We start from the raw sequence: 23197 nt of genomic DNA, 5'->3' as shown, positions 1-23197 counted from the left end.
TAGGCAACAGGGAGCGTTTGACAGGGCACAGCGGGAACACAAGCAGGAACGCTTAGTTCTCATATCTGAGTGACGCGGGCAGTGAGGAAATCAGAGATAGTAGCGGAAACAGCTGGAGATCCTGACTTCAGCGAAACTGATCACTTCAAACGGTACTTACATGGAAACATGGGAAATGTAGTCACATAAGCCACAACCCGGATGGGAATGTTGGGATGGCGTGATCACATGAGCATGGATATACAACACGAAGAGGGTCAGAGAATGCACATGAAGTCATTACATGATGTAACATGATGTGTTATCTGCTCCCATCAAGTAGTGTGAAAAGCACAAAATCACGGAGTAGACCAATATGAACATCACTGTACTTACCCAACATGCACCACAGACTAAAATGCTCATTGCTTACTGCGCCCATGGTACTTCACTGAGCTTAACATACATGAACAAAATGCTTCAAGGGCCAGACTATAATTATATGCTTCAAAGTCAACACAGATAAGCTTCCGCTTGTTAGCAAGCAAGCACTGAAAGAGTCATACCATGCTGTTTGTAGATCGGGGGCTTTCTGTACATATTCATGCCTTGGTCTGGAATTAAAAGACAAGACCCCAGATCAATGACCCCAGATCAATGCATACGCAAGTAAACCAGTAAGGTATAATCATGATTATGAAAATAATGAATATTATTGTCATAAGAAAACATGGATGATCAGATCTTCTGAAATGCACAAGAAAAAAAATGGCATTAAATACATAAATAGTTTATTTATCAGAGGGGTTCAAACAGGTGTTTGGTGGTGTATAATAGTATAAAAGGGGAACAGAGGAAAAAACATAATGTAGTCTAGGAGAACACACGTCCACAGAGCGACAGGCTGACACACAGACACGCAGAGAGAGAGAGGGAGAGAGAGAGAGAGAGAGAGAGGGAGAGAGAGAGAGAGAGAGAGAGAGAGAGAGAGAGAGAGAGAGGGTGAGAAACGAGGGTGGACTCTCCTGCTCCTACCTGGGATGTGGAAATGTTTGGGGCTCAAAGAGAGGGTCGGGGTGGCCGGCCGGGGGGAAAGGGGGGAACTCCGGCCACTAGACGGCTCAGTGCCTCCAAACAAGAAGAGGAGAAAAGAGTGGGAGAAAGAAAGCAAGGGAGAAAAGGAGGAGGGGGGAGGAGGAAATAGATGCTGGAATTCCTGGCGACTGAAAGATGGGCAAACGAACGGAAGAGGGTTGGAACGGAGAGGATGAGTGGGATGGATGAAGAGGCCAGAGATGGGGGCAGGGAGAGGGAGGGAGAGAGAGGGGGAGAAGGGGAGAGAGGGAGAGGAGGGCAGGACTGATGGCACTGATACAGACACACAGCGTGCAGAATCCTCACACTCACAACAGCGCGCACACACACACACACACACACACACACACACACACACACACACACACACACACACACACACACACACACACACACACACAGACACACAGCATGCACAATGGGCACACTTACAAACGTCAGCATTTAGCTTAACTTGCAGGACTGTCTTGAAATGCCCCTGAATTGATGGACATTGTGTATGATTTACAAGCTCTTAGTAGAGACTTCTGAATGAGCAGCAAGACTGGTAGCAACATGCAGGGTGTTGACATTACAAGGGGGGGGGGGGTCTCACTGCTGACACACACACTCCAGGCAAAGAGAGGAACAGCCAAGAAGCCAGGACATACCTATGCTGGATGCATCTGTAGGGAGGACAGAGGCACGTGAACGTTACACACGTGTGTGGTCAACAGTGCACGCTGTGTGTGAGCCCTCTGCCCGGGCTGCCTTGAAGCTGGGAGCGTTAAGAAGGGGTCTGACACCAGCGCCGTGAGGCACCACAGAGGGCCCGGGCCGTGATGCTGGGGGGGGGGGGGGACTCTTACCTTTGCTATGGGGGAGGAAGTGATGTCGGAAAGGGGAGGTGGGGCGGTTGTTGCTGGTGCCAGAGCGCAAAGAGGAGCAGAGATTCAGCATTCCTGCCAGGCGCTCAGAGGAGGAGGAGGAGGAGGAGGAACGGGGACAGAAGCAGAGGAGGAAAAGAGGCATGAGCAAAGGCAGAGGGAGAGGGAGAAGGAGGAGTGTAGGGGGAGTAAGAGAGGGAAGGAAAGGCGAGAAAAGTGGCGGAGGGCGGATAGCCGGCAGGGATGCCACACAACGAAGAAAAGTCTCTCTCTCTCTCCCCCAGATACACACACACACACACACACACACACACACACACACACACACACACACAAGCCCCCCCACGCTCTCACCTGGTCGGTGGAAGTGGTGCGGTGACTTGGCCAGCGAGGGCGTGTAGCTGTGGCGGCTGTAGTGGGGCGACCCGATGGATCCCTGGCTGGTGGATCTCTGCAGCAGCCGCTCCCGCACGTCACAGCAGCCCTGCCACACAGCGCACGCCGCGTCAGCTGGGAGGGGGCGGGGCCCGCGCTGGCCACGCCCAGGCCGGGTTCAGCGTCGGGACTAATACTGAAGGAGCTACTAGGTGTCGTGTAGGGTTAGCCTAGTGGAAGGTTAACGGCTGCTTTGGTGATGGAGCTGGCTGGGGTGTGTGTGTGTGTGTGTGTGTGTGTGTGTGTGTGTGTGTGGAGGTGGTGCTGACCTCAGCAGAAGGTGTGGGAGACAGGGTCCGGGGAGACTGGGGAAGAGAGAGACAACATGGAGTGAAGCTCTGTGTAGGCGAGACTGGGCAGAACACGGCAGTGCAGGGACAGAGCAGGAAGGCGACCGGTTCAGGACAGGCGGGACATGACGGTGTCCCGCGCAGGACAGGCTGGGGGTGCACAGCACCGGGGGGACGTGCGTACGGCCCCCGAGTCTGAGCACAGGCTGGACATGCAGGGGACGAGGAGATGAAGGTGACGGCTACCAGGGCTGTGATGTCGTGAAGAAAAGCAGGAGCACACACACCTGCAGCTCTGCACGCTTACACACACACACACACACACACACACACACACACACACACACACACACACCTGCAGCTCTGCACGCTTACACACGCACACACACACACACACACACACACACACACACACACACACACACACACACACACACCTGCAGCTCTGCACGCTTACACACGCACACACACACACACACACACACACACACACGCGCGCAGAAACACCCATATGATGCTTCACTTCAGTAATCACAGTCAAAGGCAACAAAGGCAGTGTCCAGGATGGGAGGAATAACGCCAACGTCCCGTCTCTGCTGATGTAGGGTCTTGTGGCAGGGGTCTCATAACCCTGAATGACACCACTGCAGCCATTTACATCACACCAGTACTGTGGCATACGCCACCTAATCTGAAGACACCTAATCTAACACCTAATCTGATGCAAGAGTAATTCAGTAGTTGGTATGTAAGGAACAGTGATGTCAGTAACGCATTACTTAGTAACGCGTTACTCTAATCTTACCACTTTTTTCGGTAACGAGTAATATAACACGCTACTATTTCCAGTTCAGTAATCAGATCAAAGTTATTTATCCAAGTAACTGTGCGTTACTATTTTTATTTTCCTTAGTAAAATATATACTTTTGCTTTCTTCTCGGCTCAGTTATACTTTTGCGTCAGACCGTAGCACTCGACTCCGCACGCTGCGCGCGACCCTGTGAGAGCGCGAGCACGTTCATGTCATTTTTTGCAGTGTCCTCTCGTAATGATATGTGGTAGTGTAAGGGTTGCGCCAGGGTTGCGTTATCAATAAAGTTTCCCTCCTCTGGATTTTTGGATTAAGCAGTTTCTGCCTCGGTTACCGAACCTGCTTCAATACACTGTTACTGTTAAAAATGCACTTCCAATAAAGTGAGTTTTGGAAAAATTTATTTTGCTGCTGAATGTAACTACTAAAGTAACTTGTAATCTAACGTAGTTACTTTTAAAATCAAGTAATCAGTAACGTAACTAAGTTACTTTTAAAATCAAGTAATCAGTAACGTAACTAAGTTACTTTTAAAAGGAGTAATCAGTAGTCAGTAATCGGATTACTTTTTCAAGGTAACTAAGCCATCACTGGTAAGGAACTCATGAGTTGGTTTGTGGCGAGTTTAAGAAAACAAAAAAAGAGAAAGGAAGCTGAGATTATGTTAAACTAAGACCCTAATGGTTTTACTGGGAGCATCTGTCTAATGATAGCTTGATACCACTGGGTGGATTTGAAGCAGTGACTGGGTGTGCTGGTGTGAGTAACTGGTTCCAGTTTGTTCCGGCTGGACGTTCCTCCCTGTCTTGCCTGTTTCACTGAGATATGTTACATGTCTTCACCGGCACTACTAGAATATGACAGGAGAATTGCAGAGTAGATGATAAGTAGATGCTTAATGCGTGTTGGATGGAGGGAGTGTTCATTAGTAGAGAGTTACTGGTTAAAACAGACGGGTAAAGTGGAAGTTAGAGACAGTGTAGTGTCGGTGAGTCGAGTCAAAGGTCATGTGACACTCCTGCACACTTACTGTCGTCTGGCCTCGGGGGCAGGGGTCACCTGTGATGCTCGGGGACTGTAGGGAGGGAGGGGCTACAGTTAAAGCACTTGACTGCTCTCCAGATGACAGCATCACATGAACATTTCATTTCATATACATGACTTATTTTCTTTTAGTGAATTCAATAACCACAGAGACGTTAGAAGAATTTTGTTCTAGTCAAGCCTCCTCCCTGACACATGTGGGCAATCAATCAGAGTCTTCCCAGCCAATTCCACAGTCAAACTGGATACACATGTGATTGTGAAACCGAGTGACTGCTTTGTCACATTCTGGCAGAGAGAGTGAGAGGCTCCCTGTGGCCAGCAGGGGGAGCTGTGGCACTGCTGCTACATAGACACAGGACAGGACAATCCAGGTACTCCATGACATGTTAAAATACGAGTGTGCAAAGCATCAGTCACAGTTCATAAGAAGCGGTAATGAAACTTGTACACACAGGGCAGTGCAGACATGAACGCTGCATAATTTAAACAGCGTGTCATATCAGATCAGAACAAACGCCCACATTAAGACACCCGGACATGCAGACACACACCCACACACACACACACACACACACACACCCACAAGCCCGCTCACAGCCTAGCCAGAGTGTTCTCTGAGGGCAGTGACGTCTTCCGGCAGCCGTGATGGTGCGGTGGGGGTAGCGGAAGCTAGACATGGGGCAGTGGGCCCCCGACTGGGTGGTGGGTTTGGGGATCTGGAGAATGGGAATGGGACTGGCCGGGCCCTGTGGGGCGGAGGCCCACTTACACGAAGGTCCGGCAAAGGAGAGCGTCCCCTCCTGGAGAGCGGAGGCTGTTGACAGAGGGGACTATTACCATATAGTACTGCAGCAGACGGACAAGCCACGAATGCAGCCTGTACATATAATCATGGCTGTTGTACTAAGGTGGAGTGGATCCAAAGATCAGTCACACAATGCCATGTTTTAGCTGGGCCCGTGTACTGTGTTTTAGCTGGGCCCGTGTACTGTGTTTTAGCTGGGCCCGTGTACTGTGTTTTAGCTGTCTAAAGGAGTCCTAGTCCTCACAGCCTGTGGTCCAGAGCTGTTCTCCTTCCATCACCGTGTTTCCTTCTGACACCCTTCGTCTAGCCTGTACTAACTACATAAAACATATTTGCTGGAACTTCTTTCACTGCTTAAACAGTGATTCTAGAGACTGCCCCACCTGTTTTGACAGTGATTCTAGAGTCTGCCCCACCTGTTTTGACAGTGATTCTAGAGTCTGCCCCACCTGTTTTGACAGTGATTCTAGAGTTTGCCCTGCCTGTTTTAACAGTGATTCAAGAGACTGCCCCACCTGTTTTAACAGTGATTCTAAAGCAGGGGTACTCAACTGGCGGACCGCGGTCCGGATCCGGACCCGAACGCAGTCCTGTCCCGGACTCAATCTCATTCCTGATTAACTGGATACGGACCGAAACAAAACTGTAGCATTTTTTTCAGGGCTATTGAAAAAACACTCCGTCACGAGTGTTACGTTCGCCACCCCCGCTCAACAACTTACATTCGCCACTGCCTAAACAGTGATTCGTAGCCTTTGCCCCACCTGTTTTGACAGTGACTCTAGAGTCTGCTCCACCTGTTTTAACAGTGATTCAAGAGCCTGCCCCACCTGTTTTAACAGTGATTCTAGAGCCTGCCCCACCTGTTTTAACAGTGAATCTAGAGCCTGCCCCACCTGTTTTAACAGTGATTCTAGAGTCTGCCCCTCCTGTTTTAACAGTGATTCTAGAGTCTGCCCCTCCTATTTTAACAGTGATTTTAGAGTCTGCCCCTCCTGTTTTAACAGTGATTCTAGAGACTCCCCTGCCGGTTTTAACAGTGATTCTAGAGTCTACCCCTCCTGTTTTAACAGTGATTCTAGAGACTGCCCTGCCTGTTTTAACAGTGATTCTAGAGTCTGCCTCTACTGTTTTAACAGTGAATCTAGAGCCTGCCCCACCTGTTTTAACAGTGATTCTAGAGTCTGCCCCTCCTGTTTTAACAGTGATTCTAGAGACTCCCCTGCCGGTTTTAACAGTGATTCTAGAGTCTACCCCTCCTGTTTTAACAGTGATTCTAGAGACTGCCCTGCCTGTTTTAACAGTGATTCTAGAGTCTGCCTCTAGTGTTACGTTCGCCACCCCCGCTCAACAACTTACATTCGCCACTGCCTAAACAGTGATTCGTAGCCTTTGCCCCACCTGTTTTGACAGTGACTCTAGAGTCTGCTCCACCTGTTTTAACAGTGATTCAAGAGCCTGCCCCACCTGTTTTAACAGTGATTCTAGAGCCTGCCCCACCTGTTTTAACAGTGAATCTAGAGCCTGCCCCACCTGTTTTAACAGTGATTCTAGAGTCTGCCCCTCCTGTTTTAACAGTGATTCTAGAGTCTGCCCCTCCTATTTTAACAGTGATTTTAGAGTCTGCCCCTCCTGTTTTAACAGTGATTCTAGAGACTCCCCTGCCGGTTTTAACAGTGATTCTAGAGTCTACCCCTCCTGTTTTAACAGTGATTCTAGAGACTGCCCTGCCTGTTTTAACAGTGATTCTAGAGTCTGCCTCTACTGTTTTAACAGTGAATCTAGAGCCTGCCCCACCTGTTTTAACAGTGATTCTAGAGTCTGCCCCTCCTGTTTTAACAGTGATTTTAGAGTCTGCCCCTCCTGTTTTAACAGTGATTCTAGAGACTCCCCTGCCGGTTTTAACAGTGATTCTAGAGTCTGCCCCTCCTGTTTTAACAGTGATTCTAGAGACTCCCCTGCCGGTTTTAACAGTGATTCTAGAGTCTGCCCCTCCTGTTTTAACAGTGATTCTAGAGACTGCACTGCCTGTTTTAACTGTGATTCTAGAGTCTGCCTCTACTGTTTTAACAGTGATTCTAGAGTCTGCCCCACCTGTTTTATCAGTGATTCTAGAGCCTGCCCCACCTGTTTTAACAGTGATTCTAGAGTCTGCCCTGCCTGTTTTAACAGTGAGTCTAGAATCTGGCCCTACTGTTTTAACAGTGATTCTAGAGTCTGCCCTGCCTGTTTTAACAGTGATTCTAGAGTCTGCCCCGCCTGTTTTAACAGGGATTCTAGAGTCTGACCCACCTGTTTTAACAGTGATTCTAGAGTCTGCCCCACCTGTTTTAACAGGGATTCTTAGATCACAACCACAACCAATCATAACCAGAGTTGTCACGATGACCCCCCCAGTGATTTTCAGAAAATGACCCCTCCTTGTATCCGATGTACTCCTCCTTCAGCACTGGCTGCACTCAGCCGTAGGGGAGTGTATGGAGGCGGGACCCTGGGCGGGGCTCGGGTGGGGGAGGCGGGGCTTTGTGTTACCTCTACGGGGCTCTCTCTGGCCGGCCTGTCCGCCGCGGAGGAGGTGGATTGGAGGGACTCGTAGGATATCATGTCTGGACGCTCTATGTCATAAATGGCCTTGACTCTGGGGATAGCTGCTAGGGCCCTGTAATCAATTATCTCATTGTCTACTTTTGCCTGGAGAGAGGAGAGGTTGAGTGAGGGATGGGGGGAGGAGGAAGGAGAGGTTGAGTGAGGGATGGGGGGAGGAGGGAGGGGGCTCACATACATTGAGAGACACAGGGAAAGAGAGGAGAGGAAGAGGAAGGTCAGGATATAGGTCAGACAGTCCCACATTACATTTGAACAGAGTTACAGCACTTCACATGGGGCACAATGATAAAGACAAAACAATTGTTGAACAACTCTGGCTAATGTGTCTGATCTTTACGATGCTAAGATAAACAGTGAAGAATAAAGATTCACATCAGATCCATTTATTTTATTTTTTTCAGCCACACACTATACTTCCTGTTTGATTACTGTTGGGATTTATAGTTTGCATTTCTTGTGATTTGTGTGTGCATGGATGTCTGATTATGATTATGATATCTGCTATAGCTGGACACAGTCTGCTGTACTGCAGGGTACTAGGTCTGTAGAACCAATCAGCACACTGTCCCTGCAGCCTCAGTCTGTCCACTGGTGAGTGAGTGGTTTCTGGCTCCCATGGTCAGTGGCCAGCAGGGGGCAATGGTGAGATGGACTCACATAGATGGTGTGACCTGGAGAGCCAGGGATGCTGGAACCAGGCCGGGAACAGATGCTCTCGGACGAAGACCTTGTGGGCTGTGCGAGGACAAGACACTGTGTTAATGATTAGGCAAATAATTACATTTGTGAATGCACACACACACACACATACACACACACTTAAGCATGACAGGACCGAGTAAACCCACAGGCCCAGGTAACAACAGCGTGCCCTGCGCTGCCCTCTGCTGGCCGGAGACAGGTGCGCGGCGCAGGTCCGACTGCTGCCAGTAACAGAACACAGCACCTGCCTCACTGACTGGTGCAGACGGGTTAGACAGGAAGGGGAGGAGCTATGGAAGAGGCTGGCGCACACGAGTGAATGATGCACCACGACACACGAGTGAATGATGCACCACGACACACGAGTGAATGATGCACCACGGCACACGAGTGAATGATGCACCACGGCACACGAGTGAATGATGCACCACGACACACGAGTGAATGATGCACCACTACACACGAGTGAATGATGCACCACTACACACGAGTGAATGATGCACCACTACACACGAGTGAATGATGCACCACTACACACGAGTGAATGATGCACCACGTCACATGAGTGAATGATGCACCACGACACACGAGTGAATGATGCACCACGACACACGAGTGAATGATGCACCACGACACAGAAGTGAATGATGCACCACAACACACGAGTGAATGATGCACCACGACACACGAGTGAATGATGCACCACGACACAGGAGTGAATGATGCACCACGACACAGGAGTGAATGATGCACCACGACACACGAGTGAATGATGCACCACTACACACGAGTGAATGATGCACCACGACACACGAGTGAATGATGCACCACTACACACGAGTGAATGATGCACCACGACACATGAGTGAATGATGCACCACGACATAGGAGTGAATGATGCACCACGACACACGAGTGAATGATGCACCATGACACAGGAGTGAATGATGCACCACGACACATGAGTGAATGATGCACCACGACAAACAAGTGAATGATGCACCATGACATACGAGTGAATGATGCACCACAACACACGAGTGAATGATGAACCACGACACACGAGTGAATGATGCACCACGACACACGAGTGAATGATGCACCACGACACACGAGTGAATGATGCACCACGACACACGAGTGAATGATGCACCACGACACACGAGTGAATGATGCACCATGACACACGAGTGAATGATGCACCACGACATACGAGTGAATGATGCACCACGACAAACGAGTGAATGATGCACCACGACATATGAGTGAATGATGCACCACGACACACGAGTGAATGATGCACCACGACACACGAGTGAATGATGCAATACGATGATGCACCACGACACACGAGTGGATGATGCACCACGACACAGGAGGGAATGATGCACCACGACACACGAGTGAATGATGCACCACGACACACGAGTGAATGATGCACCACGACACACGAGTGAATGATGCACCACGACACAGGAGTGAATGATGCACCACGACACACGAGTGAATGATGCACCACGACACACGAGTGAACGATGCACCACGACACACGAGTGAACGATGCACCACTACACAGGAGTGAACGATGCACCACTACACGGGAGTAAATGATGCACCACTACACAGGAGTGAATGATGCACCACGACAAACGAGTGAATGATGCACCACTACACAGGAGTGAATGATGCACCACGACACAGGAGTGAATGATGCACCACTACACAGGAGTGAATGATGCACCACTACACAGGAGTGAATGATGCACCACGACACACGAGTGAATGATGCACCACGACATACGAGTGAATGATGCACCACGACACACGAGTGAATGATGCACCACTACACAGGAGTGAATGATGCACCACTACACAGGAGTAAATGATGCACCACGACACAGGAGTGAATGATGCACCACTACACAGGAGTGAATGATGTACCACTACACAGGAGTGAATGATGCACCACAACAAACGAGTGAATGATGCACCACTACACACTAGTGAATGATGTACCACGACACACGAGTGAATGATGCACCACGACACACGAGTGAATGATGCACCACAACACAGGAGTGAATGATGCACCACTACACAGGAGTGAATGATGCACCACTACACAGGAGTGAATGATGCACCACGACACACGAGTGAATGATGCACCACGACATACGAGTGAATGATGCACCACGACACACGAGTGAATGATGCACCACGACACACGAGTGAATGATGCACCACGACACACACTCAGCTCCGTTCACCAGACTATGAGCCTGCTGCACAACTCTTCTGCTCTGCTTCCTGGGCAAGCAGTGGGCTGGTTTTTGTTGTTTTTTCTTTAAAGACTGACCTATTACATGTCATATGAATGACACAGGTTCCTACGGTTATGAAGCTTCTTGTGTTTATTCCTACTTGAGCACAGAAGAGCATTAGGGTTATAACCCTAATATATAACACCCTGGTAGGGTGGCTTCCTGTGCTACAGGTTAGTTAAAACCACACACTGCATCTCCATGTCTGTGCTGCCACAAGCAGAGAACAGTGAGGTTAGCTGGTAGCGGTGCAGGGCACAGGAGACTGCCCACCTGGGGCCTGGGCGGGGGGTGTGTGCCCAGCCGAGGAGCCCCCACACCCTGCGCCTTTATCTGGGCCTGACACTGAGACGGCGGGAGTAGGAGATCAGAGGGTTGGGGCTTTGTCCCAGACCTCCGCCACGCTCCCTACAGAGGAGGACCAGAACAGAGAGGACACGCTGAGACACACGGACACGGACATATACACACACACACACACACACACACACACACACACACACAACCCTCAGACGAAGCACTTGGATCTGAGAGGCAGATCCATGATCCCAAGCGCTAGCGTTAGGAGACGTGTTTGGGCGTGAGGAGCAGGGTGGGGAACCCTTAGCGTTCTTGTTGCTTTTGTTGGTGGACAGAGGATGGAGATATAAAGACTGTGGAGTGAAAGGGGGGATGAGGCTAAAGGAAGGGCTGGTGTTGCTGGGGGAGCAGACACAACATGGAGCACACACACACTCACCTGAGACTTCTCCTCCAACCTGGTGTTGCACTTACAGTCTGGATGCCACACTGTAGAGCCTAGAGAGACAAAGACAGGGACAGAGGGAGAGAGGGAGGGAGAGGGAGAGAGAGAGTGAGGGGGAGAGGGTTCTCCACAATCATATCCTTGTCCTGCCAATAAAGCACCTTGAATTCAAACTGTAATAAGAGGTCTACGGCCACCGCGCATGTGTAGCAGAAAGAGGAAGGTTCTGTTTTAAGGAGGTAAACGCTGTTGGAAAGTCAGATCAGATCTCTGGGGTTTCACCCACCCTGCAGGAACATCTCCTCCCCCTCCGTGAACATCTGGTTGCACCTGCTGCATCGTGCACAGCTGGGATGGTAGTGCTTGTCTCCCGCCTGCAAAGTCAAAGGTCAAAGGTCAGTGGGTGACAACAAAAGCTGAACGTGCGGGAACATACTGGCAGCAGCCGAGGCCCAAAGCACACGTTAACCAGACACGCCAACATTTACACCAATGAAGGTGTAATGGAGGCAGCCGCCACGTGCAGGACTCAGAACCCAGGACCAACAGGAAGTAAACATGCACCCATTTAACCTTCCTGAGTGACACACCACTCTCTCTCTCCCACACACACACTCTCTCTCCCACACACACTCTCTCTCCCACACACACACTCTCTCTCTCTCTCCCACACACACACCACTCTCTCTCTCCCACACACACACCACTCTCTCTCTCTCCCACACACACTCTCTCTCTCTCCCACACACACTCTCTCTCTCTCCCACACACACTCTCTCTCTCTCCCACACACACCTCTCTCTCCCACACACACACTCTCTCTCCCACACACACACTCTCTCTCCCACACACACTCTCTCTCCCACACATACACTCTCTCTCTCCCACACACACTCTCTCTCTCTCCCACACACACTCTCTCTCTCTCCCACACACACCTCTCTCTCCCACACACACACTCTCTCTCCCACACACACACTCTCTCTCCCACACACACTCTCTCTCCCACACATACACTCTCTCTCTCCCACACACACACTCTTTCTCCCACACACACACTCTCTCTCCCACACACACACTCTCTCTATTGTATTCTCGCCATCTTGCGTCTCTCTCCGAGTGTGTATGCGTGCGCTAGCCGTGAATGGGCCTCTGTCAGAGGCTGCACCGGTTACATGGCATTCCTCTGCAGGATCACCTTACCCCACTACAGGAAACAGGAAGACGCCGGGATAGCATCTTTACACCCCCCCCACCCCCCCACAATGTACAATCGGATCATCCGTCTGGCTGTAGTCTCGGGGAAGACGTCTGATCACGGGGGTGTATCTCACACACACACAGGCGCCCTATGATAATCCGTGCTGAACGTGGGGCGTGTCTGTGGGCCAGGATGACGGGGGGAGGCGGGGCAGAACCGCAGCGATGCTGGACCTCCTTAACCAGCCCCGCCCCTCCGGAGGCGCCGTCTTCACCGGCGCTGACGTGGGCGTCTCCGGCGGAGACGTCTCGTCCTCCCGCTGTTGTGAATTAGCTCGGGGAATGTTAACGAACTCCTGCAGCTCTGTCTGTCCCGCCACGGCTCGTCCAAAAAGCCTCGCTGCCTGTCTTCCGTCAACAAACTCTCCTCTGATCAAAACACGGCCTCGTCCGCAGCGCCGCGGTCTCCCACACACACACACACACACACACACACACACACACACACACACACACACAGTTAACTGGTGCATCAGTTAATAGTGTTTTAATTTTGTTTATGCTGGGAATCACCTACAGTATTTTGGCCCCTATCCCATGATCCTCCTCTGTCGTGAACTATGAGGCAATGGTGCAGAAATGCATGATGTCACACAGATGTGACCCCAACCCTCTCATCGGCCTGCTTCACTATGGCAACAAGCCAGTGCAGCACTCTATCTGTAAACAAGTGCCAGGGGCATCAGTGGACACCCTCCACAGTCTGGATAGAGTCCGCTCTGTTCCTGGGGCAAGATGGTTAGAAGGCATTCTGCACCGCACCACGCACTAGTGGAGAGGCTCACGGTACAGAGAGAGATCACTGGCTAGTGATGGGGGGAGAGAGAGAGAGAGAGAGCGGGAGAAAGAGGGCTCGCTCCAAGTCCAGATGGAAGGGTGTGGACAGACGAGAATGCCAGAGAGAGGAACTGAGAGGGGCGATAAAACAGGAGAAGGGGACTGGAGAGAGGAGAGGGGAGAGAGGAGAGAGAGGAGAGAGGAGAGAGGAGAGGAGAGGGGAGAGGGGAGAGAGAGGGGAGAGGAGAGAGGAGAGAGGAGAGAGGAGAGAGGAGACCCAGCCCTACGAACCCAGACAAACATGACTGGAGTCCCACCAAGAGAATGGGCGGACTGCAGGGTGGCTTGAGGTTGTGTAACTCATCTCGTGTGTGTGTGTGTGTGTGTGTGAATCCGAGGAGCTGCTCGTGAGTGTGTGCCCCTCTCGGCGAGCTGAGCTGGAGGTGGCCCAGGCTCACACACCTCCCCCTCTGCTCCTGCTGGACTCCCACCCTCACACCTCCGCCCCACTCCCCACGGTGGCCGTGACGTTACGCGGACCTGACGCTGGCACGCGGCCCACGCGGGGTCCCTGACTGCGAGCAGACGTGGGCCTATTTCAGACCCTTCAACAATGCCCACGTGAGTAAGACAAGCTCGTTAACAGTTTGGATGTGTGTATAACACGCTAGAGTGTGTGTTGTGCCTGCGGTCATTCCGGGTGGGGTCGGTGATTGCACACGCCGTGACGTCAGCGCACACGCGAGACGCTTTCGTCTCAACACGGAGCACCTCCGTCTCCTCTCTGGCTCTGCACGTAGCGTCACGGTGACCAGAACGCCCGCCGCCCTGACTCCCCCCGTCACGGATCGAGAAGGCCCCGCGAGCCATCGCGTCCCTTTCGCTAAATGCCACGACGACCCGCGGCTAGCTTGCGCTCCGAAAGACAAACGGCGTGACGCCACCAATCAGCAGGCTGCCCGTGAAGGCACCAAACGAGCGTTCTCAACACACGGTCCCCGCGGTCCGATGGAGAGGTGATGGTATGGAGATTGGTGCTCGTACCTTCAGCAGAACGCTAGCGTGAACTCCCAGTCCTGCGACCCAGTCCTCCCAGTTCAGCAGATCAGATCCCAGTGTCCTTTCAGCAGATCAGATCCTGGTGTCCTTTTGACTCTGTCCTTGACTCTCTGTCTATCCACCCAGTTCCTCAATCTGTCTCTTCTCTCTCAGGACCTTTCCCGAGAACTCCTAAACACTCCTCCCTTGTTCTTCCCCCTCCCGCACGCCGCTTCCTTGGCCAATCAGAAGGGCCCAGGCTCGGCCTGCTGTGGTGGGGCGGGTCCTTGGACTCTGGCCAGAGGCTTAGCTGCTGTCTCTGTGTTCTTCTCCCCGAGGGCCAGTGCTGAGGTCGTGAGAGCCCAGAACGCCTCTAACATGGCAGTCCAGCAGGCCCTGGTCCCAATATTAATGCATGTGTGCTATGCTACGTGTGTGTGTGTGTGTGTGTGTGTGTGTGTGTGTCCAGCACTCAATGCGTCCAGATGTTTGGGTGGGAACCGCAGTGGGGGCAGTTCAGCACTCTTACACACACCAACAGAATCACATGTGTTTGCGCACACACTGTACACACACACACACACGGCACACAGAGTGTCACACAGGTAAGGAACAACCCTTTCCCCCCATAGAGTCGAGAGAAAGGCACACAGGTGAGTGAGGGGTGTCGAGACACAGGTGCAGGACACTCACCTCCAGAACCTTGCCTGTTATAAACTGACGACAGGCCTCACACTGCACCCCGAAGTGGATCTGGTAGTCCCGCTCACAGTACGGCGCGCCGTCCCTGACACACACAGGCACACGCCGCAGAAATGCACCAAGATCCGAGCAACAACGAAAGACAATTTAGAGAGAGAAAAAGGGAGAGAGTAGGACAGAGAGAGAGATGAAAGGGGAGAGAAAGGGAGGGATGAGTGCAGGCAGAAAGATGGAAGAGTGGAGAGAGTTACTGCAGTCTGACTCACTTGCTGATGTACTCCCCACTCAGCACTTTACCACACGCCCTGCACTTGAAGCAGCCGAGGTGCCACTGTGTGTCCAGGGCCAGCAGGGCCTGACCATTCTTAATGTCCCTGCCACAGCCTGCACAGTCTGGAGGGTGCACACACACACACACACACACACACACACACACACACACACACACACACACACACACACACACACACACAATGTTATGAAATAATGATTAAAATCAGTGGTTTTAAGTGGTTAAAAGTCAAATGTAGTAGACAAACATTATTAAAGTTCAGCACCAGTGATCATCTGAATATTTCCATAAGCACAATCATTTGAACAAAGCCCAAACACCCAAGTGAAGCCACACATGAAGACTCACAGCCGCCACTAGGGGGAGGTGTGAGATAAAGAAGGACATGTGTGTGGAATGGTTGGGCTCGAAGAAAGATTCCACTTGTACTTACATTCTGCTCAAAGCTTTTTACAAAAGGCTACCATGGAGGCTGGGTGGAGGTGAGGTGGAGCACCTCAGAGTCTAACACACACACATGTACACACCTCAGCATGTAAGACACACACACACATGTACACACCTCAGAGTGTAACACACACACATGTACACACCTCAGCATGTAAGACACACACACACACATGTACACACCTCAGAGTGTAACACACACACACACAAACACACACACATGTACACACCTCAGAGTGTAAGACACACACACACACACACACACACACACACGTACACAATTCAGAGTGTAAGACACACACACACACGTACACACCTCAGAGTGTAAGACACACACACACACGTACACACTTCAGAGTGTAAGACACACACACACACACACACACACACACACACGTACACACCTCAGAGTGTAAGACACACACACACACACACACACACACACACGTACACACCTCAGAGTGTAAGACACACACACACACACACACACACACACACACACACACACACACACACACCTCAGAGTGAACACTGCATATATGAGGAGGTAAAGCAGAGAGAAAGCATGGAGGAGGTGGAAGGTTTTCAGGGAGATCTGCGTTCTCTCCTCCTGTCACAATATCAAAGTCTTTGTACTCCTTTGAACTCCTGGATCTCCTGCTTCTTGGGGATGTATAAAACCCCTATCAGGATTCTGCAGTGTCTAAACTCCACCACCAGCCACTGAGTTCTTAATCACACATCTTTCAAAACAAAATGATTATCTAGGCTAAAGAATTTCATATGTGACCAGTTTCTCTGCCTCGTGAATGACAAATGACCAGCCAAGCATGCCAGAGAGTCATTACTGTGTGTACTTCAAAGGAACAGTGTGTGTGTGTGTGTGTGTGTGTGTGTGTGTGTGTGGGTCTACAGCTTTGTGTGCACACAGTGGAACCCACTGAATTTCTAATGCAGCATAAAACTGGTAGTTTTCATGAAGTGAAAATTATGCTCTGAAATGTGAAATCAGTATTAAGCGAGTTTCCTCATTGTTTACCGGCACATTTGTCCAATCAGCTGTTGGTTCGTTGCTCATGACGACCACAAATCAGCCCTGTCATGTCAACTCACCTGAGCCACTTGTTACTATTGGCCCGCACTGCTCGCCTTCAGGAAATCTCATTGTGATTCGGATGTGTGAATGAGAATACAAAACAAACAGCCGTATCAGGCCTGTAAAGCAGCAGCACGAGCCTTATAGACCCTAATGGACAATAAAATCAGCACAACTCTATTAAGACAACAGCAGGAGCCAGACGAGCAGAGAATACGAGTCAAAGAACAGAACCCGTTTGCACAAATCTGAGGAAGAAAGGACTATTGTAGTCAGCTACATTCTCTCTCTCTCTCTCTGTCATATTTATCTCCCCCTTTCCCCTTCTCTTTCTCCCTTTTGCTCTCTCTTGCTCTAATGTTCTCTCCCTCGTTCTCTCAGCTGCTCAGCTTCTTAGGGTCCCGTGTCTTCAATTACCCTGTGAGGACCCTGTGAGGACCACGTGAGGACCCCGTGAGGACCCCGTGAGGACCCTGTGAGGACCCTGTGAGGACCCCGTGAGGACCCTGTGAGGACCCTGTGAGGACCCCGTGAGGACCCCGTGAGGACCCTGTGAGGACCCCGTGAGGACCCTGTGAGGACCCCGTGAGGACCCCGTGAGGACCCTGTGAGGACCCTGTGCGGACCCTGTGAGGACCCCGTGAGGACCCTGTGAGGACCCTGTGAGGACCCCGTGAGGACCCCTAATCTGCTGCAGGAGTAAGGGCCCCTCTGAGGGGAGGACGTATTATTGAGAGAGCTTGTCCCTGGTCGCTAGCACAGGAGCCACCTTTGCGTGAGGCTGCAGTCATATCGAATAACACTTCAGAAAGTCTGAGGAGAGGATGAAAGTGGACTACTACATGCCACGTCTAAAACACACACACACACACACACACACACACACACACACACACACACACAGCCCCACATCGACACTCACTGCTGGATGCACTGATGTCTTTGGGAGGGGGGGACAGGGGCTGGACACAGCGCTGGCAGAGACAGTCCTTCCCATTGAACGTCACTCTGTCTCCAGCAGGAAAAGGACGCCTGGAGGGACACGGTGACATTAAAGAACACACACTTTTAAAATAACGCACTGGGTTAAATAACACACACACACACACACACACACACACACACACACACACACACACACACCCTATAATATAAAAAAATACACACACAAACATACACACACATATACACACACACACACACACACACACACACACACACACACACACACACACACACACAAACACTATATTGCCAAAAGTATTTGCTGCTACATCTCATTACTAATCCATAAGGTTCAATATGACGTTGGCCCACCCTTTGGAGCTAAAACAGCTTCAACTCTTCAGGGAAGGCTGTCCACAAGGTTTATGAGTGAGTTTATGGGGATTTTTGACCATTCTTCCAGAAGCGCATTTGTGAGGTCACATACTGATGTTGGATGAGAAGGTCTGGCTCTCAGTCTCCGCTCTAATTCATCCCAAAAGAACACCTTTGAGTTTGAGGTCAGGTCTCTGTGCAGGACAGTAAAGTTCATCCACACCAGACTCTGCCATCCATGTCTTTATGGACCTTGCTTTGTGCACTGGTGCACTGTCATGTTGGAAGAGGAAGGGGTCAGCTCCAAACTGTTCCCACAAAGTTGGGAGCATGGAATTGTCCAAAAGGTTTTGCTATGATGAAGCATTCAGAGTTCCTTTCACTGGAACTAAGGGGCCAAGCCCAGCTCCTGAAAAACAACCCCACACCATAATCCCTCCTCCACCAAACTTTACACTTGGCACAATGCAGTCAGACAAGTACCGTTCTCCTGGCAACCACCAAACTCAGACTCGTCCATCAGATGGCCAGATGAAGAATTGTGATTCGTCACTCCAGAGAACACTCAGGAGTCCATTGGTGGCATGCTTTACATCACTGCATCTGACGCTTTGCATTGCACTTGGTGATGTATTGGATTGGATGCATCTGCTCAACCATGGAAATCCATTCCATGAAGTTCTTGAACTAATCTGAAGGCCACATGAAGTTTGATTGTCTGTACTGATTGACTCTGCAGAATGTTGGGGACCTCTTCGCACTATACACTTCAGCATCCTCTGACTCTGCTCCATCAGGTTACATGGTCCACCACTTCATGGCTGAGTTGCTGTCATTCCCAAATACTTCCATTTTCTTGTAATACAGCTGACAATCGACTGTGACATATTTAGGAGTGAGGAAATTTCATGACTGGATTTGTTGCACAGGTGGCATCCTATCACAGTTCCACGCTGGAATTCACTGAGCTCCTGAGAGTGAACAATTCTTTCACAAATGTTTGTAAAAAAACAGTCTGCATGTCTAGGTGCTTAATTTGATAATTTTATACCTAATTCAGGGAAGTGACGAACACCTGATTCCAATAATTTGGATAGAATACTTTTGGCAATATAGTGTGTGCGGGTGTGTGTGTGTGTGTGTGTGCGCGTGTGTGTGAGCATTCTCTCTAATCTGATGTGACTATAAGACAGCATAAGTGAGGTGTGAAGACGGCTGTGTGCGTGTGTGTGCACGTCCTCCATGACCCACTTGCAGGTGGTGCAGACGAAGCAGGTGGGGTGGTAGGTCTTCCCCAGCGCCGTCACCACCTCGCCCTCCACAAAGTCCCCACAGCCGTTGCAGCGCGTGCCGTGTAGCCGCTGGTAGTCCACCATGCACAGGTACTCTCCGTTCTTCATGAAGAACCCGCCCTGGGCCAGGTCGCAGCCGCACACTGCTCACATGCACACACACATATACGCACCAGAGACAGAGACACACACACCAGTTAGGATCCATTTTAATTGCACAATCCGCCCCTTCCGAAAACTACCAGTTTTATGCTGCATTAGAAACAATGTAAACTTCTTGGCTTGTCTTCCTGAATGTGTGTGTGAAACACCACAGTTTGCCTATCACACTCTAGTATGGCTATCACACTCCAGTATGGCTTACACACTCCAGTATGCCTATCACTCTACATTATGACAATCACACTCCAGGATGGCTATCACACTCCAGTATGGCTTACACACTCCAGTATGGCTATCACACTGCAGTATGGCTATCACACACCAGTATGGCTTACACACTGCAGTATGGCTTACACACTGCAGTATGGCTTACACACTGCAGTATGGCTATCACACTCCGGTATGGCTATCACACTCCGGTATGGCTATCACACTCCAGTATGGCTATCACACTCCGGTATGGCTATCACACTCCGGTATGGCTATCACACTCCGGTATGACTATCACACTCCGGTATGGCTATCACACTCCAGTATGGCTATCACACTCCAGTATGGCTTACACACTCCAGTATGCCTATCACTCTCCAGTATGACTATCACTCTCCAGTATGACTATCACACTCCAGTATGGCTATCACACTCCAGTATGGCTTCACACTCCAGTAAGCCTATCACACTGCAGTATGGCTATCACACTGCAGTAAGGCTATCACACTCCGGTATGGCTATCACACTCCGGTATGGCTATCACACTCCAGTATGGCTTACACACTCCAGTATGGCTTACACACTCCAGTATGCCTATCACACTGCAGTATGGCTATCACACTGCAGTATGGCTATCACACTGCAGTATGGCTATCACACTCCGGTATGACTATCACACTCCAGTATGACTATCACACTGTAGTATGACTATCACACTCCAGTATGGCTATCAAACTCCAGTATGACTATCACACTCCGGTATGGCTGTAACACTCCAGTATGACCATCACACTCCGGCATGGCTATAACATTCCAGTATGGCTATCACATTCCAGTATGGCTATCACACTCCGGTATGACTATCACACTCCAGTATGACTATCACACTCCAGTATGACTATCACACTGTAGTATGACTATCACACTCCAGTATGGCTATCAAACTCCAGTATGACTATCACACTCCGGTATGGCTGTAACATTCCAGTATGGCTTACACACTCTAGTATGGCTATCACACTCCAGTATGGCTATCACACTGTAGTATGGCTATCACACTGTAGTATGGCTATCACACAGTATGGCTTACACACTCCAGTATGGCTATCACACTGTAGTGTGGCTATCACACAGTATGGCTATCACACTGTAGTATGGCTATCACACTGTAGTATGGCTATCACACAGTATGGCTTACACACTCCAGTATGGCTATCACACTGTAGTATGGCTATCACACTGTAGTATGGCTATCACACTGTAGTATGGCTATCACACTCCAGTATGGCTATCACACTGTAGTATGGCTATCACACTGTAGTATGGCTATCACACAGTATGGCTCTGGTTTGTTGAGTTCTTCTGCAGGACCTGACATGGCATTTGCTGCCCACAAACACAAACTCCAAAGTGTGCTGATGGCAAACACACACAGAGTACGGCTTGTGGGCAGCTCCACATTTCCTGAGGGCGTGTGCATGTGTGTGTGTGTGTGTTTGTGTGTGTTTGGCATGCATGGCAACGGATATCTTCAAGCTTACTTAGGGCCATTTGATATTCAGTCTGGCCGATCCCTCCATCATCATCCAACCTCCCACACCCTCTGTCACGCTCCAGTGTATAATGCTCGGATATGGCTGAAAATACAAAATCCTGGTTCTGGCTGCATGGGGCAAACTCAGTGAGCCTGGTGGACGTGTGATAACTGAATGATGATTCCCACGTGGCCGGTTCACACTTTACTCTTTACACTTTACTCTGAAACTTTGACTTTGTGGGATGACGGAAAGCTTCTCCCGGCAAGGCTCAAATATTCTGTAATAACAAACATGTAATGCAGAGAAATCCATCTGAAATGGGAGCTCATAATGATGGAGCTTTAGAGGGAGATCTGGGCCATGTTAATCCCTCTGTGTTTGACAGTGCTGAGAAACATGCCTTTGTGATTAAGTGTGGGGGACAACACACTTACTCCTCACTCCTGCATCCTCACTCCTGCATCCTCACTCGTCACTCCTGTATCCTCACTCCTGTATCCTCACTCCTGTATCCTCACTCCTGCATCCTCACTCCTGTATCCTCACTCCTGCATCCTCACTCCTCACTCCTGCATCCTCACTCCTGCATCCTCACTCCTCACTCCTGCATCCTCACTTCTGTATCCTCACTCCTGCATCCTCACTCCTGCATCCTCACTCCTGCATCCTCACTCCTGTATCCTCACTCCTGCATCCTCACTCCTGTATCCTCACTCCTGTATCCTCACTCCTGTATCCTCACTCCTGCATCCTCACTCCTCACTCCTGCATCCTCACTCCTGCATCCTCACTCCTCACTCCTGCATCCTCACTTCTGTATCCTCACTCCTGCATCCTCACTCCTGCATCCTCACTCCTGCATCCTCACTCCTGTATCCTCACTCCTGCATCCTCACTCCTGTATCCTCACTCCTGTATCCTCACTCCTGTATCCTCACTCCTGTATCCTCACTCCTCACTCCTGCATCCTCACTCCTGCATCCTCACTCCTGTATCCTCACTCCTGTATCCTCACTCCTGCATCCTCACTCCTGTATCCTCACTCCTGCATCCTCACTCCTGCATCCTCACTCCTCACTCCTGCATCCTCACTCCTGTATCCTCACTCCTGCATCCTCACTCCTGCATCCTCACTCCTCACTCCTGTATCCTCACTCCTGTATCCTCACTCCTGCATCCTCACTCCTGCATCCTCACTCCTGCATCCTCACTCCTGTATCCTCACTCCTGCATCCTCACTCCTGTATCCTCACTCCTGTATCCTCACTCCTGCATCCTCACTCCTGCATCCTCACTCCTCACTCCTGCATCCTCACTCCTGTATCCTCACTCCTGTATCCTCACTCCTGCATCCTCACT

General features: G+C 50.5%; 2 protein-coding genes across 24 annotated transcripts in view; both read right to left on the bottom strand.

The window, feature by feature from the left end:
- Window positions 1–23197, bottom strand: part of ablim1b (actin binding LIM protein 1b) — a 58918-nt gene that overhangs the window by 5702 nt on the left and 30019 nt on the right. For 9 of the 23 annotated variants that reach the window (XR_013129923.1, XR_013129924.1, XM_076999266.1 and 6 more), the window contains 16 exons: window positions 19888–20071; window positions 18239–18348; window positions 15748–15874; window positions 15473–15566; window positions 11991–12078; window positions 11699–11757; window positions 11233–11367; window positions 8594–8671; window positions 7862–8020; window positions 4508–4552; window positions 2645–2680; window positions 2295–2424; window positions 1923–2015; window positions 1725–1739; window positions 1015–1107; window positions 546–593 (listed from right to left, as the gene is read on the bottom strand). Coding sequence is in view for 21 of the 23 variants with exons in the window: in XM_076999266.1 (XP_076855381.1) it covers window positions 546–593; window positions 1015–1107; window positions 1725–1739; window positions 1923–2015; window positions 2295–2424; window positions 2645–2680; window positions 4508–4552; window positions 7862–8020; window positions 8594–8671; window positions 11233–11367; window positions 11699–11757; window positions 11991–12078; window positions 15473–15566; window positions 15748–15874; window positions 18239–18348; window positions 19888–20071 (1494 nt within the window). In the remaining 2 variants the exon portion in view is untranslated. Of the gene's footprint in view, window positions 1–545; window positions 594–1014; window positions 1108–1724; window positions 1740–1922; window positions 2016–2294; window positions 2425–2644; window positions 2712–4507; window positions 4553–6746; window positions 6755–7861; window positions 8021–8593; window positions 8672–11232; window positions 11368–11698; window positions 11758–11990; window positions 12079–15472; window positions 15567–15747; window positions 15875–18238; window positions 18349–19887; window positions 20072–23197 lie in introns of all 23 variants that reach the window. The other 14 variants (XM_076999274.1, XM_076999275.1, XM_076999263.1 and 11 more) reach the window with 7 other exon arrangements.
- Window positions 5350–7852, bottom strand: LOC143510188 (uncharacterized). Its single transcript, XM_076999282.1, has 2 exons — window positions 5779–7852; window positions 5350–5745 (listed from the first exon to the last, which is right to left on the bottom strand). The coding sequence occupies exon 1, from the start codon at window positions 7695–7697 to the stop codon at window positions 6780–6782; it is 918 nt and encodes a 305-aa protein (XP_076855397.1). The 5' UTR covers window positions 7698–7852; the 3' UTR covers window positions 5350–5745; window positions 5779–6779.

Source organism: Brachyhypopomus gauderio, chromosome 3 (genome assembly GCF_052324685.1).
Source record: "Brachyhypopomus gauderio isolate BG-103 chromosome 3, BGAUD_0.2, whole genome shotgun sequence".
NCBI classification, from domain to species: Eukaryota; Metazoa; Chordata; class Actinopteri; order Gymnotiformes; family Hypopomidae; genus Brachyhypopomus; species Brachyhypopomus gauderio.
Note: the sequence above shows the minus strand (reverse complement) of the source record. Positions and strands in the feature narration are given on the sequence as shown.